This window comes from Plectropomus leopardus, chromosome 21 (genome assembly GCF_026936395.1).
Source record: "Plectropomus leopardus strain MGB_pleo_1.0 chromosome 21, ASM2693639v1, whole genome shotgun sequence".
Lineage (NCBI taxonomy): Eukaryota > Metazoa > Chordata > Actinopteri > Perciformes > Serranidae > Plectropomus > Plectropomus leopardus.
In genome coordinates this window covers 22,870,193-22,886,283 of record NC_142196.1, presented here as the reverse complement: position 1 = coordinate 22,886,283, position 16,091 = coordinate 22,870,193, and the positions used below count along the sequence as shown (strand labels likewise).

The 16,091-nt window shown below is 38.3% G+C and overlaps 1 protein-coding gene across 1 annotated transcript in view; it reads left to right on the top strand.

The window, feature by feature from the left end:
• The first annotated feature begins 1,279 nt into the window (after window positions 1-1,279).
• The window catches only part of tmtopsb (teleost multiple tissue opsin b), a 35,195-nt gene continuing 20,383 nt past the window's right edge, over window positions 1,280-16,091 (top strand). Inside the window, exons 1-2 of the mRNA XM_042510451.2 lie at window positions 1,280-2,069; window positions 11,539-11,867. Of these exons, the coding sequence (XP_042366385.2) occupies window positions 1,679-2,069; window positions 11,539-11,867 (720 nt within the window). The 5' untranslated portion in view covers window positions 1,280-1,678. The remainder of the gene's footprint in view (window positions 2,070-11,538; window positions 11,868-16,091) is intronic.

Genomic DNA, 16,091 nt, shown 5'->3' with positions numbered 1-16,091 from the left:
AAAGAGCTCAAGAGACATTGGTCGTTGTCCCTCAGGCTGCAACAGGCTGATCTCTTGTCAGGCAGCTTATAGATTCTCTCCTGCGCTCTTGCCATGAGGAATTAGTGATTTTTTTTTAATTAAATGCATTTACAGAAAGACCAGCAGGAGATCAATCACGAAGGTTTACTCCAGTTTATGTGAAGACAAGAGGAGTTTTGATCTTTGTATGTAACTGTCCCCTTAATGTGTGTTTTATCTGTCTGCAGTTGTGAAAGTGAAAATACTCTCTTACAGGTCAAAGTCCTGTACCCAAAATAGTACTTAAGTAAAGTAAGTATCATCAGGAAAATGTAATTAATGTATGAAAATTAAAAGTACCCAAATGCAGAAAAACTTCAAAAAAAAAAAAAAAAAAAAATTATTACAAAAACTAGAAAAAACACCCCATACACTAAATCATAAGAAAAAGAAAAAATATAGCAAACCCCAAAATTGTTTTTAAAAAAGAGATGAAAACACCCAAATGATTAAAAATAAGAAAAACTCACTACTATAAAAAAGGTAAAAAAAAATATCCAAAGCTTCAAAAGAAGAGGTACAAAAAAAATGAAAATGACCCCCCCAAACTCAAAACTTAATAAAAGAAACCCTCCCAAAAAACCCTCAAGACATAAAAGAGAGAAAATACCCCAAACCTCAAAACAAACAAACAAACAAACAAACAAACAAAAAAACACCTCCCAAAAATTGGATTTATTTAATAATTAAATTAGAAAAAGAAAAGGAGAAGACTGTACTTGCATAAACGGTTTGGTAATTTAATTTATAAAAAACATCATATTTTTTTAAATAAACTCTTCTTTTGTTTTTATGCAAAAATCTTAAAATGTAAAGGAACTAAAGCTGTCAGATTAATGTAGTGAAGTAAAAAACACAATATTTCCTTCTGAAATGTAATGGAATAAAAGTATAAAGTAGCATGAAAATAAAATACTCAAGTAAAGTATGAGCACCTCGAATTCATATTTAAGTACAGTACTTAAGTAAATGGACTTAGTTACATCCCACCACTGGCTCTCTGCATGCAGCTGTGACACAATCAGTTTCCCTGAAAGTGTGTTTGATCCCTCAGTTTATCCGTGTGCAGTGCTTTCAATGACGGTGCAGGTCTGATGGTGGTTTCAGACGATTACACACACGCACGCACACACACACACACACACACACACACGCACGCACGCACGCACGCACGCACACACACACACACACACACACACACACGCACGCACACACACACACACACACACACACACAGTCTACACGCGTCACCCCGCCGCCTGTTGAGGGTTTTCGTCTCCCAGCACTTTAAAAGGCGCTGTGAGTGATAAAAGCTCGGGCGCACTGAGAGCTGGACGCGCAAGAAAAGGAGCGCACCTCTGAGGACCCGGAGCGCACGGCGGAGGGGCGGATCTAATGTGATACCGGCATCTGCTCTCTGAATCCTCACTCATTCCCCTCTCTCTCGGACCGGATAACTCCACGGGTACAAATCTCTTCTCTGCAACATGTGCGCGCGGTGCAACAGGGGACCCCCTCGTGCGCCCTCTCTCCTCCGGATGGGTTGAGAGCAGCACCGAGACCGGATGGTTCCGTCGCTAAACTTCGGGCTGGTGCAAACTTGGCAGCTCAGCCCGGTATGATCGTTTGCAACGTGAGCCTGAGCTGTGCGCACTGTCCCGGGGGAGGAGCCGGTGGCACGGCGGCGACGACGGCGGCGGACGCGTACGAGGAGGTGTCCGGTTCTCTCCCTCCTCCGTCCCTGACCCCGAGAGGGCACCTGGTGGTGGCGGTGTGCCTCGGCTTCATCGGCACCTTCGGGTTCCTCAGTAACTTCTTGGTGCTTGCGCTGTTTTGTCGGTACCGGGCTCTGCGCACGCCCATGAACCTCCTGCTGGTGAGCATCTCCGCGAGCGACCTGCTGGTCAGCGTGCTGGGCACCCCGTTCAGCTTCGCGGCCAGCACCCAGGGGCGGTGGCTGATCGGACGCGCTGGGTGCGTTTGGTATGGATTCGTCAACGCCTGTTTAGGTGAGCACCTGTTTACATTTTCTTCGGCACGTGTCACTGGAGACAAAAATATATATTTCTGTCTATTGATAACCAATTAATGATTGTCCTAATCTCATTTCCCCCATCATTTTCACCTCGAACTACTTAAAAAGATGAAACAGTGATTTTTGTCACATTACCTTGAGTACGTTTGGAATTTAGGACATTGTCTTCTTTTCGCAACGCTACTCTGAACCCTTTGAAACCTCGATCTACAGCACTTTTCTTGTGCTGCGTTCCGATGCCTTTCCCAAGTATTAAAATGTTCGAAATCTCAACAGATTGGTTTGCAAATTACAAGAAATTAGTAGCTTTGAAAAGTTGTTTTTAAAAAAGATAGGGAAAAATGTCAAAAATGTATAATAATTATATATTTTAAATAATTGTACAGAATTATTTTTTTGCAAGTATTTTTTCAAAGTCATTAAAAAAACAAACTTTTTTTCTTTTAAGTAAAAAAAACAACAACTTTTTACTTGTTTTATGTTAATTTTTTGTTAGGGTTTCATGTTTTTTTTTTATTACAGAACAGCCAATTTGCTCAGGTTTCAAAGGGTTAATTGACTCTAAATGTTGCTGAGAGTGTGAAAATCTGGTATCCAACATGTCTCTTCCCAGTTTGACCTCCTACACACCATGCGCTTCTAGATTGCAAACTGAATTTCCTTCAGGGACATAAATACTCTTAATATAATTCGGTAATGTGTCATAATTCATACCTACTCCCAGAGGTAACTTTTAGGGATAGACACTGAAAAGATGAATACTAAAAAAATCATAAAGCATGGAAAAAGCATTTCTGATTGTATTATATAATAAATCTGCTCTTGTTCGGCTCTCGATCGTCAGAGGTTGTGGCTGGTGTTGTGCACACAGGACTGTTGACAGAGCTCTTCACCAGTGCTGGGATCAAACCTGTGACCTCTTAGTTTCAGGACAATCACTGTAATTACTGTCCTGGGTTGATTAATGTCACCCCTCTGCTAAAAAACAAAAACTAAAAACCCAATTTTCTAGCCGTTGGAGTGAAGACAAGTAGAAGAGAAGAATGATGATTTGTGTTGATCTGCTGTGCCTCTCAGCGATGTCATGCTCTCACTGAATTAGATTTTTATCTCTTTGTACCTGAGTAACACTTTGAGTGCAAATGTGAGAGAATAATCAGTCTGTTAATAAACTAAAAGAACAGACTTCACTTTTACTCACCCTGTCATCATCTATCTCAGTTAGTTTTACTGCTTTCTGGAATGAAGTTGACGCTTTAAGTTCTCCTGTTTTGTCAATGGACTGTGGACTCGAAGTACCGTCAGGTGCACTAAATTGTTGCTCTTAAATCAGCTGTTTTCTCACTGGAGTTCGAACTTGCTGTCGGTGCAGTTAAGTTTTGTGGCTGTTATATCAATTGTTCCCTCTGCACAGTTTGGGCATACAGAAAGGTGTAGATGCTCTTAAATACGTTCTCTTTTTTGGAATCTGGACTTGTTGTTGCTCTTAAATCTGTATTTTTCTCTGCAGAGTCAGAGCATGCACTAAAGTGTTGTTGCTCTTAAAATTTCTTTATAGATTCTAGACTTGTAAGGTGCTGATGCTCTTGAATCAGCTCTTTGCTCTCTGGAGTCTGGACTGGTTGTAAGGTGTTGTTGCTCTTTTAAAAATCAATTTTTACTCGCTTTACTCGTACTTAGGAACAGTTATGTTTCGTGGCTCTTAAGTGAGTATTTTTTCAGGGTCTAGACTTGTTGTAAAGTGTTGTTGCTCTTAAATCACTTGTTTCTTTATGGAGTCTGGACTTGCAGTGAGTTGTTGGTGCACTTAAACCAGATGTTTTCTCTATGGAGTCTGGACTTAAAGTAAAGCGTTAGCAAGGTGTTGTGGTTCCTGAGTGTCTTGTTTTTTTTCTTCAGACTCTTGACTTGCGATGAGGTGCAGCAAAGTTTTGTTGCTCTTAAATCGGTAGAGTTTGGAGATGTACTGAGGTGTTTTGCCCTAAATAAGTCATCTCCTCTTCTGGGCTTGCAGTCTTGTTGTTGATCTTAAATTTGATTTTTTTTTCCTTTGTACTTTGGACTAGAAATGAAGTGTTAATAATCTATATGAGTTGTTGTTGTTTTTTCTAGCAAGGTGTTGTTGCTCCTAAATCTGAGGTGTTGTCATTGCTTTAAAATTAGTTAACATGTTAAAGGTGAGTTAACTCGCAGTTTGGCAAGAAGCAGTATGGCACAGCAAGATGCTGTAGCTAATAAATCTCGTTTTATTGTCAGAGTCTGGACGTGTAGTGAGGTGCTGTTGTTGCTCTTAAATTTGTTCTCCTTTTGTAGTCTGAACTCGTAGTCGAGCACGTTTGTTGCTCTTAAATGAGCATATTTCTCTACAGAGTCTGGACTCGATGAAAGGAACAGCAAGGTGTTGTTGCTCCCAAATCTCGTTTTTTCCTCAAAGGCTGGGCTTGAAGTAAGGTGGAGTGACATAGTGTTGCTCTAAAATCCCTGGTTTTCTCTTGGGATTCTGGACTTGCAGTAAGCTGTTGTTTCTCTGAAATAACTTTCTCCTCTGACCATTTGTACCCAGGACTCTGTCTTCTATTTTTTTGTGTCATATTGAACGATCCGACTCAATTCCTCAATAACACCACCATACAGCTGCTGACAGGGTCAACAGCTTTCCAATACAACCCTGCAAGCTACAAGCACATCTTTCAACAAACTGACAGTCAGTCTAATGAGACATGCACAATTTAAATCTAATTTACAGTTTTTCCATGACCTGAGATCTTTCACCATTGATTTTGCAGAGTGTGTCAGTGGTTTAAGTTTAGAGGCAAATGTAAGATAAACAAGCAATAACCAAAAACATCTAAACTTTCTGTGAGAGAATCTTAGGCTTATGAATAAAAAAAAACAGAATGAGACGCTGTAGAGATTGAGTTTTGGACCTGGCTGCTCGTTGGCTCTCTTGAGCGGAGGGATGGAGATGGGCACCCTGGCATCAAAGATGTAGTAGTATGGTCAGAATTGTGGAAAAACAAGATGAAATGCAGCTCATTTTGGAAATGCCCATAAATAACGTGTAGATTTTAGGTATTTCACACTGTACTCTGGCTGATGGAAAGCTTGGAAGCAACTGTCAAATTTGTGTAATTGTGACCCAAAATGAGTAATAGCACCTGACACGATGAGGCAATTTATTGATAAGTTAGTCAATAGAAAACATATCAGCCGCCACTACAATGAAATTGACTATTCACATCGATTTGTTGCTGTTCTGTGTTAAATATAATCTAAACTGAATATCTTGGGGTTTATATGTCAATAGAGAATAAATCAGCAGATTCATCAATAATGAAAATAATTATTAACAGCAAATTCAAGCTGCCTTGACTTGCCTGAGGGAGGAAGTGAGTTGCTTTTTATTTTATTCATTTATTTATTTTTTAAAAAACTTTTTATTCATTTTTTCATTTTTTTATGAGTACTAGAATATGCCATGATATAAGACCTTATAAAAATCACCCATTCAAAAATAAATTAATAACAAATCATGATAAAAACCAACAAAAAAGTAAGTATACAGTTAAATAAGTTAAATCAAATAAATACAAAACTGAAATTTACAGAGAAAAAAGGCATTAACATTAACCAGCAGAGCAGGTTCAGCTACAGTGGAAAACAACAATGACATTTTGAATGATATTTCATTATGATAAAATCTATCACAACAACCCATTTTACTTGATTAAAACCCCAAATATAATGCAACTTGATTCCACCTTTGTGTAAAAATGTCCATTTTCAGTGGCAGACTTGCCGTCATTTGTCCCATTGTGCAAACTCTTTTGAATCACTGCATCCATTGGGTTACAGTTGATGGTTATGTGCAAGTTGCTTTTTCAAACAGAGTTACATTTGATCCTTTCACCATTCAGACATAGATTTGAACTCTGCAGGGTTCAAACCGAATTGTGTTTGACTGGAAAAAATTGCTGCCTGAGGAGGAGACTTAGCTTGAATGAATTGAATCTTTAGAAGTTCATATTAAGCGACAGTATCTTTTTTTGGTATATTTATGCAATAGCTGAGCAATAAAATGCATGCTAGTGGCTTCCCCAGTGATCCCTGGCATATGTATTTGTTGATAAGTGCAAAAGTGAAAACATATGTGATCAGTGGCTGGTCATTTGATCATGACTCAAAGACAACAGACCAGTTGCCATAAAAAAATATTGGCACTGTAAGTTTCTGTAAACCATGGATACATTTTTATGTTTCACACATATTACATCAATGTTTCTAAAGAGACGTAATTCTGATTACATGTATATGAGTTGAGTTTTCCGTCAGGAGGTGGAGGGGATGGCGGGCGGCGTGACAGCCAGGTGAGACAGCTCCCAATGTGCAGACAGATGGTGTAGCTGTGACCCAGAGGTTGTCTACTTGTCATAAGATCGGTCGTTCGATCCTCGGCTCCTCCACTCTGCATGTCGAAGTATCCTTGGGCAAAATTCTGAACCCCAAATTGCTCCTGATGACAGTGCATCAGTCTGTGATTGAGTGTGAATGTTTGACTGAGTAGCAGGTGGCACCTTGTGTTGTAGCCTTGGCCTCCAGTGTGTGAATGGGTGAATGTGGCTTTTCACTGTAAAATAGCTTTGAGTAGTCGAAAGGACCAGAATGTTGCTCTACAAGCAGTGCTGGATAAAGTATCTGAAAGCCACACTTGAGTAAAAGTACAGATTTCTAACCAGAAAATGACTTTGATAGAAGTTAAAGTCACCTGTTAGAGCTTTACTTGAGGAAAAGTATCTGATATTTACTGTGCTTAAGTATCAAAAATACTTTTTATCAATTAAATGTACTCAAGTATTCAAAGTAAAAGTACAAGTAAATGCTGAGAATAAAAAAAAAATGTTGAGAAATTTTTTAATTATTTTTATTTTATTTTTTATCTACCCTAAAAATTGATCATACATTACTCTTGAAGAAAAAGTAATGAAAAATAATGAAAAGTAATTTGCAACAAAGTAATAATACTTAATAAAATTACACCAAGTGCAAGTCTATTTATTACTGCTCAAGCTCAACGAACAACAAAGGTTTTATGTTTTTTTGGCAGGCATCGACAGCATTTCCAGCCATTTTTGTGCCACCAAAAGTGGGTGTTTTAAACCAAAACACAACATTTTGCTAACCACAGCAAAGTGGTTTTTGGACACATTATTTGCAGTGTTGTTAAAGCATAAAAAAATGTAAAGTTTCAGTATATCCAAAACAGTTTTTCCTCCATGAATATGCCTTTTAAAATTTTATTTATTTATTTTTTTAAAAAAAAACTCGAAGACCTGAAAGGATACTGAGTTCATTTTTAGTTATGCTTTCAATTAAATTAGGTTGAACACAAGGATGTATTGCTTTGTGTGGAGCTAAAATGATTATATTAGTATAAGTTATAGTAAATCGACTGAAGTGGCATTAACTGCCCCGCTACTTCAATGTGACTCCAATTGCTTTTCTATGTTTTACATCATTGTTGATGTCTTAAGATGTGTCACGAGGTTTTAGGGAATTGTTATGATTATTTGTTACTAATCTCAGCCCAGTAGCAAGGATACAATTTTGGAATTGTGTGTTTTTGCAAGAGTTAGAGACCAAAAAAAGTAGTTGTTTTTAAGAGAAGCCAGGCACTTCCAGCTATGTTTCTGGTGACAAAACCTGGTATTTTTTTAATGATGCATTTGGACATTCTCCGTCGTTGTGGTGAAACAATCAGGAAGCATTGGGGTATTGGGAAATCTGGTAAGTTTTCATGACTCATCGGAAAGTATGCAGCTATGTTTCTGGCAACAAAACATGGTGTTTTTTAACAAAGCATGGGGATGTTCCTGGCATGTTTGTGGCGACAGCAGCAGGTTGTAATGACTTGTTGCAACATTTGCTGGTGTGTTTGTGGCAACAAAACACATTGGGACATTTACAGACATTAATTTTGGCTACCAATCAGGTATTTTTAGTCAAAAAAGGATGTTGTATTTTTTTGCAGCACCTAACCATGTCAACCAGTGTTGCCAAAACTTTAAATAGAAAATAGAAATGTAAAGAAATGTTTAGTTGCAACAAATCTGCTACATAAACAAAGCTACAAATGGTTTGCAGAAATGTAGAATGTTAATTTTAGCGTTTGCGTTCCATTTTCACTCATGTCTGACATGGTATCAATTCTACGATTAATCAGTTATTCAAGAAACAGTCTGCAGATTAATCGTTAATGGAAATAATCATCATATATGTGAAATGATATTTTCATTTTTGTCACGTAAAAAGTCAATTAGAAACCTGAAAGATCATTTTCTCCAGGAGATATTTAGCTGAAGAAATGGTTTCACTTATTGCTTTCCTACAACTGCATGCATGACTTTTAAAATGTGACATAGCTGCAAAAAGACTAAGGATGATCTTGCAGTTTATTGCAGCCAGTGCATGTTTAACACACTCATGCACTCGTGTGCTAGAAGTTGTGCTGCGTGTGCAGCATCTGAGTCAGAAATGTTCTGATTTGGCTCAAGTTTTTCTGCTTTGCTATCAGTTGGACCTGAAACAAAGAAGAGGAGAAGGAAAGAAAGGGTGAGACAGAGGTCAGGTCAAAACTAACAGAGGGAGAAAGAGGGTAACACAGATTTAGAGAAACAGAAGGAGAGGGGGAGAGAGACAAAGGAAAAAGAGGGAGACAATGAACGATGATTAGCTCCTGTGCTGACTCAGGCGCAGGACATTGGGTCATTCATTTTACCATAAATCTATTCCGCACCACTCCGCAGTTGGGCGAAGAAGAATCAGGCCTCAGGTGAAAAACCCATTAAAATGCATGGTGGAGAATCAAAGTGGGCCATGTTTGAATCAAAGCCAACGTTAGGGATGGATACGTTCCCCCCCCGAATCCTCACCAGGCTCAGAGGAGAAAGGCTGGGCAATCACTACGCGAAATGATGAATGAAAAAGTGGTGGCTGTTAAGAGAAGTTTCCCTGTTGCTGAGGTAGCAGACCATTCATATTAAAAGAATTCACTAAACACTGCTGGAGACGGCTTGGGTGTCGTTGTGAGATTTATTCATCCGGGACTGAACTATCTTGTAATTTCAACATGAATTTAGTTTATCCTCCTTATTAAACTTTTGCATTGCAGACAGAGTGTCTTTGAGCATCAACAGTTTGTCGTTAGTCAGCTGATGACATGCATAAACAATAATTGCATGATCCGAAGAGGACAAAGAATAGTTAGTGACTTGATAATTTTGGATCCCTGTAAAAATCTCCTGAACAATGAAAGCCGCAGAAGTCCTAATTGGGATTTTAAGGCTTAGCACATGGGAGAAGTTTCACCTGGTTGCAATTTGCAGTCTTTACCACTAGATGCCACTAAATCCGACTCCTTTAAAACGCTGATGTTTAGGATTTGAGTTCGGCCGGCGACTGCTTGTGGTGGTATAAAAAAAAACTGCATGTAGTCAGCAGCCCATCCTACCAACTTATTCAAAGCTCCCTAATTATATAAAAATTGTAAACATAATGACATTAATTGGCTTGTATGGCTTATTTTTCCTTCCACATTTATTTATAGCTCAGTTTAACATTTTAATTAAAAATCGTGTGTGATATAATCTTTATTATTATTAGATGTTATGTTAATGAAGAATCTGTTTAACCCACAGGACTTGGAGTCCACGTGCTCTTACCCCCTTTTCATCCACTTATGCACAAAACACACACACACACACACGCAAAATCACTCTCATTGTTCTCAAGACTCTCACTCTTTGGTGTTGCTCTCAACATGTTGTGCGCCCACGACCTCAGACTACTGTCCGCACCAAACACGTCACTGTGTCAGCCAATCAGAAGCCCTCATTATGCACCGAGGTGCTGTGATTGTCTGTAATCAAAGTTTCTGACTCAGGGAGACTCACTGTAATGGAGGTAAATTGCCCCTGGACCAGCACTTTAGCCCTGTATGTGCTGATTAGCTCTGATTTTAGATTTAGTCCCTTCAGCAGTAATTAACTAAATCAGTGTCCGTTCATGTTAGTTTTAAATGTGTGAACAGAGTGAAGCCACTGACCACTGAGGATGAACTGTTAGCTCACATTTTGGGTAAAGTCACATGGAAAATAAACTATGGCCACAGGGAATCATTTATTTTATATAAAATGTTTGGTTTAATATTTTGTTGAAGCTACATGAGAAATTAATTGGCAACTATATTGAGAATTAATTTTTTATGTCATTTTTCAAGCACAAAAGGCAAATAATGTGAGAATTTGCTGTTTTTTTCTTCGTTTCACAGACAAACAAGTCATTTCATTGCACCGCCTAAGCTCTGGGAAATTATTATGGCAATTTATTTTATTGTTTTATAGTATTTTATGGATCACAAGAAAACAATGTGCTGATTAATTTATAATTAAAATAATTCTAACAATTAATTGTTTTTATAATATTTTATGGCTTTTTTAAAAAAAAAAGGTCTTGGTGCAAAATGGAAATAAAGACAATAAATTAACTAAATTATAAAACCTAAGTGTAGAATAAAAAAACAACAACCTGATACGGTGCCTTCAGGAGGATAAAGAAATATCAACAAATGATGACTCACACTGTGTCGCGCTCAATTTGTGAAAAAAACTTTGTTTTTCTTGCATGTCTACACGGTTAATGAAGAATCCAAGAACTGTTATTTTATATGTATTGAAGTCTTAGGGTCCAAGTTTTGCAAAACTGTATCAAAACATTTGTTTACAAACTCATTAATTTTAAAAAATACTGTTTTTGTCAATGGAGTCTTTCTCTGAAGAGAGCATTGACACATTTCACTTTCAGTTCAGTTTAATAAGTAAAGTTTTAGTGAAAGTTAATTTGGCTGGGAAGTACTGAGCATATGACAGGATTGATGAGACTTGGATTATGATGTACGAGTTATGAGAGAATTGGAAATGGATGTTTTGATTTAGTTTTGTTGCAGTTTAACTACACCTCTACTTACATTTATCAAAAGTTTTCGCTGTCTTTGGCATCTTCATTCATCATGGAAGCATGCGGGAAAAACAAAGTTTCCTTCCTGAGTTCAACACAACGTAGGGTGTACAAATAAGTGAAATATTCCTCTAAAAGAAATTTAATGAACATTTCCTATTAGTTTTGTTTTTAAACCAAAGTTATATTTCATTATTTATTGTTTTATTAGTGCAAACTAATTAACTGGAAAGAAGTAAACATAGACCAAAACACAGATTTGTTTGACACGCTGCAAACAGAAGCAAACAAACATCAGTATGAGTTGTTAAAATATATAAATATACAGACACATGGACAGAAAGAAGAAATACTGAACATTAACTTGATATTCTGCTAATTTTTCAGCTTCACTTTTAGGCCACCTTCTGACCTTTATTCCTCTCCCTCAGGCATCGTCTCCCTGATCTCCTTGGCCGTTCTGTCCTATGAGCGTTACTGCACCATGATGAAGCCCACCATAGCCGACGGCAGGGACTTCCGCCCTGCGCTGGGAGGAATCTGCTTCTCTTGGCTCTACTCTGTGGCCTGGACTGTACCCCCGCTGCTGGGCTGGAGCAGATACGGGCCTGAGGGCCCCGGCACCACCTGCTCAGTGGACTGGAGCACTCAGACGCCAAACAATATCTCCTACATCGTCTGCCTGTTCACCTTCTGCCTGGTCCTGCCGTTCAGCGTCATCCTCTACTCCTACAGCAAGCTGCTGCACGCCATCAAACAGGTGGGATTCTGCAAATGTAAATGTCATATCAGAGAGTTTTTATTTTCAGTGAGATAGTAACCGTACTCTCTTATGACTTGTAAATCTCAGAGAAGTTTCTATGAGTGCAAGTAATCGCCATGTTATCAGCCCATTTAATTGCCTTTATATCTGTTCATAAACCTCATTATTATGAGTCTGTGGGGGCCCGTTACACCCACTAGTAGGTTTAGTAGGTCGTTATCAGGCAATTTAATGTCTATTACCAATTAGTTGCATTTCAGTTTTTTAGGTTTAGTTGCCAAATTGACATGATTAGATTTACAAATAATCCCGACTGGGCATAACAACAACACGTTCTCATCCTAGCTCATGACCTGTTGCCGCTTTGTCATTGGACTTGTGCATGTACTCCGTCTTTTAAATAAATAATACTGTTTGACTGTACAGCAGTAACAGTTTTTCTTAATGAGTTAAATGGTAATGGTAGTGTGAGCAGGCGAGGTGTATGCATTTATTTTTTCAGATAATATTAATACATGAATTGGAGAGCTTTTTGTTCATGTTCTGCTCACAGTCAATAAATCTTTACATTTAAAGGTGCCACAATGACAGTTTAACTTTCTGCTGTCTGCTGTTTCTGTCCAACTGTTGACCAGAAACTTTAAATCCACATCAAAAAACTGACAGTACTTTACTTCAGTGTTTAGTAACAGCTTTTTCTCCCATGTCAGCGTTGGGTTTTTGTAGGTTCTCTGACTTCCTTCCACAGTCCAAAGAGGTTAATTATAGACACTAAAATGGCCATCAGGTGTGCATCTCAGTAACAATGGTTGTCTGTCTCTATGTGTCAGCCTTAAAGCCTGGTGACCTGTACAGCTTGTACTAAGTTTCTTGCCTAATGTCAGCTGTGATAGGCTTGAGCCCCAGTGTCGTAATATTACTTTACAGCTCTACTTTCTGGCATAATATTTCATTTAATGGCCTGATAATGGCCTTCTAAACCTAACAGTAGGCGTAGCAGCCCCTACTAACCTTTATCTGTGATGCTTATGACTGCTGATAATGCCCATGGGCTGATAACAGTCAAATCATCCGATAGGCTTGTGAGAGCTCTTCACGGTGGATTTAGGGAAAGAAAGTTGATTTAGAACTGTTTCAAACGCTCACCATCAGTGCACCCTCTTATCTGTGACCTAATCTGATCCACCACTGTATCAAAAAGCTTCCAGCAAAGTCTGAATGTTCAGTCAGGGGCTGCGAAGTTGACAAGAGCAATAAAGCCATGCATCAGCTAATCTTAACAATCTCCAATCAGATCTGACATATCAACAAAGTCGACTATTAGAGCTGCCAACACCAATTTATTCTTTTGTCGTCTGCTCTGCACTGCTGCTGACTCCCCCAGATGCCACTGTGACATTTCTCTGAAGTGTCTGAAGCCTATTTGCCGAATGTAATTGAAACTGAGATACAAGAACAGTAGACACAGGACAGGTAAAGACATGATCCAATTTACGGATGGCAGATATCATTTGTATCCTGATTGTGTTGCTTAAAGTACTTAAAGTAGTAATGTCTGCTCCTGCCGTGTGTTCCTAGAAGTACATTCTGTAATTGAGAAAGCTCTATTTTTAAAACATTAATGGTGGCACTTGCATTATGAAAACACAGGGGAAGAAGGGTGAAAGTTTGGCAGATTTGTGTAACACATTTCAAAATGCAGTCCTTGAGTACACATGGTTGATTAGGAATGATGTATGTTTTCCTTAAGTTGTTCTTCTCTCTCTTACTCTCTTACTACTATTTACCTGACTCATAAATTATTAAACTGCTAAAGAAGTAGAGGGCACAACAAAATGATTAAAAGAGTATCCATCAAATATGGGAAACAGTTTGGAAAACATGATTAAAAAATATGCAATATATGTTTGTTTTATGAAATAATTTAAAGTACAGTGTCCTCACTGCTCCACACAGATTTGATGTTTTCTAGAACTTGTTTATTTTCCGGTGTTTCCACTGAAGACTTTTTATGCACACATTGAAAATGTGCATAAAAACAGATGGATCGAAACACGCCAGTGGAATCTGATACATTTGAAAACATCCTGGTAGATTTAGATATGTACACTCTATTTGGACTTCAAGCCTAATGTGAAATGCAACCTTGGCTCACAGATTCTTTCCTCTACCGTTTTTAAAGAGCTAACCAGGCTACAGTTTTGGAGGCATAGTGTTACTGCAGGCAGAACACTTACATTAGCTGATTTGAATCAGCTGCTTCATTCAAGGTCTACTCTCAGTGGCTTCTTCATTAGCTTTCTCATATGACAAGTACACATTCACACAGGTGTGCAGCTCGGCCACTTCTCACCATTTATGCTGTCCTTACATGAATGACTTCAAGTGATTTCACTGCCGCAGACAAATTTCCAGTGTCAGAAAATAATGAGGGTTTTGCAAGAGTGCTCCCATGATCACAATTGTTTGGCAGTTTTGGTAGGCATAAGGTATGGCCATATTTCAGCTTGACGAATGTGCCCCCCAAAAAGGACGTGATGTCTACACAAACTATGAATAGTGTGTGACAGCAATGCTGCATTTTTTAGTCTAGTAGTGTGAACATATAGTTAAAGTGGTGAAAAAAACTACAGTGATAACTTATCCATGTCCAAACACAGTGCATCAGCCCAATTAACACTGCCTGTTCAAGGCCCTTAAGCTAGCAGCGGAGGTAGTAACTGCGCCAAATTGACATCTGTGTGAAAGGGACAGTCAGCAGGACGGGAACATGAATGGGACGGGTGTGATGTTTTGACAACTTGTTACTTGTGTCACCCACAGTGGGAGATCTAAAAAGCAGAAAATGTCTGCAATATGGGAAAACAAAGAGGTCATAGTGCTCCTTACAGTGAGAGCAGAGGACGGTATCAGTCACCATATAGTTGTCATTATTGCTATGTGTTGCTGATACAGTGCTGCCGAAGGGTCAATATTTGGCATTTTGCTGATTATCTGCATCAACATTTTTTTTTAAATGATTGGCAATAAAATTAATTGATTAAAAAGTTCAGAGGAAGTTTCAGTTTGGGAGGAACTTTTACTTTGTAAAACCTCAGGGAGCTGTTTTTGTTTATTCATTTTTTAATTTCAGTTTTCGCTTGACTGTATTTGATGTTGTTAAGTTTTGATTAAACATTTTCTAAGAGCATTTAAACAAAGTTTTGTGTTGGATTTTCTAAATTTAAAACATTGACAGAAAGATTTTAAATGTTTATTGTAAATGCATATTGCTTTCAAATGTTGGTTATTGGTCTCATTAACTACTAATAATTGATATCGACCCTGAAAAACCAACATCGGTCTCCCCCCAGTCAGTTCCTGTGCATATCTCTAATTGTGAAGTTTTTCTTTTGTTAAGTTGAAGAATTGAGCAAATTAGGTATGAGTAGGCTTTTTAAAAAAAATGAATGTGGTACCTTCTGGTCTTGTAGGAGAAAAGTCAAGTTAGGAGGCAGCAGTTATGTCTTCTGGTGTTAATGACAGGATTACAGACGACTGTCTTCATTACACTCCGCCGAGACGCCTCATTAAACCTCAAGGCTGCAGACCTTCAGACCCACTGTCAGCTAATCACAAGAGACCACAACTCTTCATTTAGCTGTGACTGTTCGTGTGTGTGTGTGTGTGTGTGTGTGTGTGTGTGTGCGTGTGTGTATGTGTGGCATTCCAGTGAGCACATGGTACCGAGAGCATGTCTTCATATTATTCCTTCTGATGTGGGAGTTTTAATGAGCTGAGGAGGAGTTTATGTTCTACAATTACACACAAATTATCCACAGTGGGTTTGAAAGTTGATAATTATATTTTTAAACTCAATAACTTTAACTGTTTTATGGCAGAACACATCATGAGTGAATGGTTTAGAAAACTTTTAACTATCATGCTAGGTGATAAGTTACAAAAATGTCTTTGTGTTTGTGTTTAAAAGAATGTTTAAATAGCATGAGCTGTCCTTGTAAGTAAATTGCTTGCTTTTGCCTTCATCCAGATGAGAAATTATTTCTTTTAATTTATTTGGCTGCCACATGCATACAGAGTGTATTTATGACCTATGTGTTTGGTTGTGCATCATTTGTCTTCTCCTAACTTTGTGCGGGACAGTTAAATGTGTTCGTTCATGGCCATGAACTGCAGTCTTTTCGTTCTGTGCGAGCCCTGGGTGTCGATTTGTTGATGCTG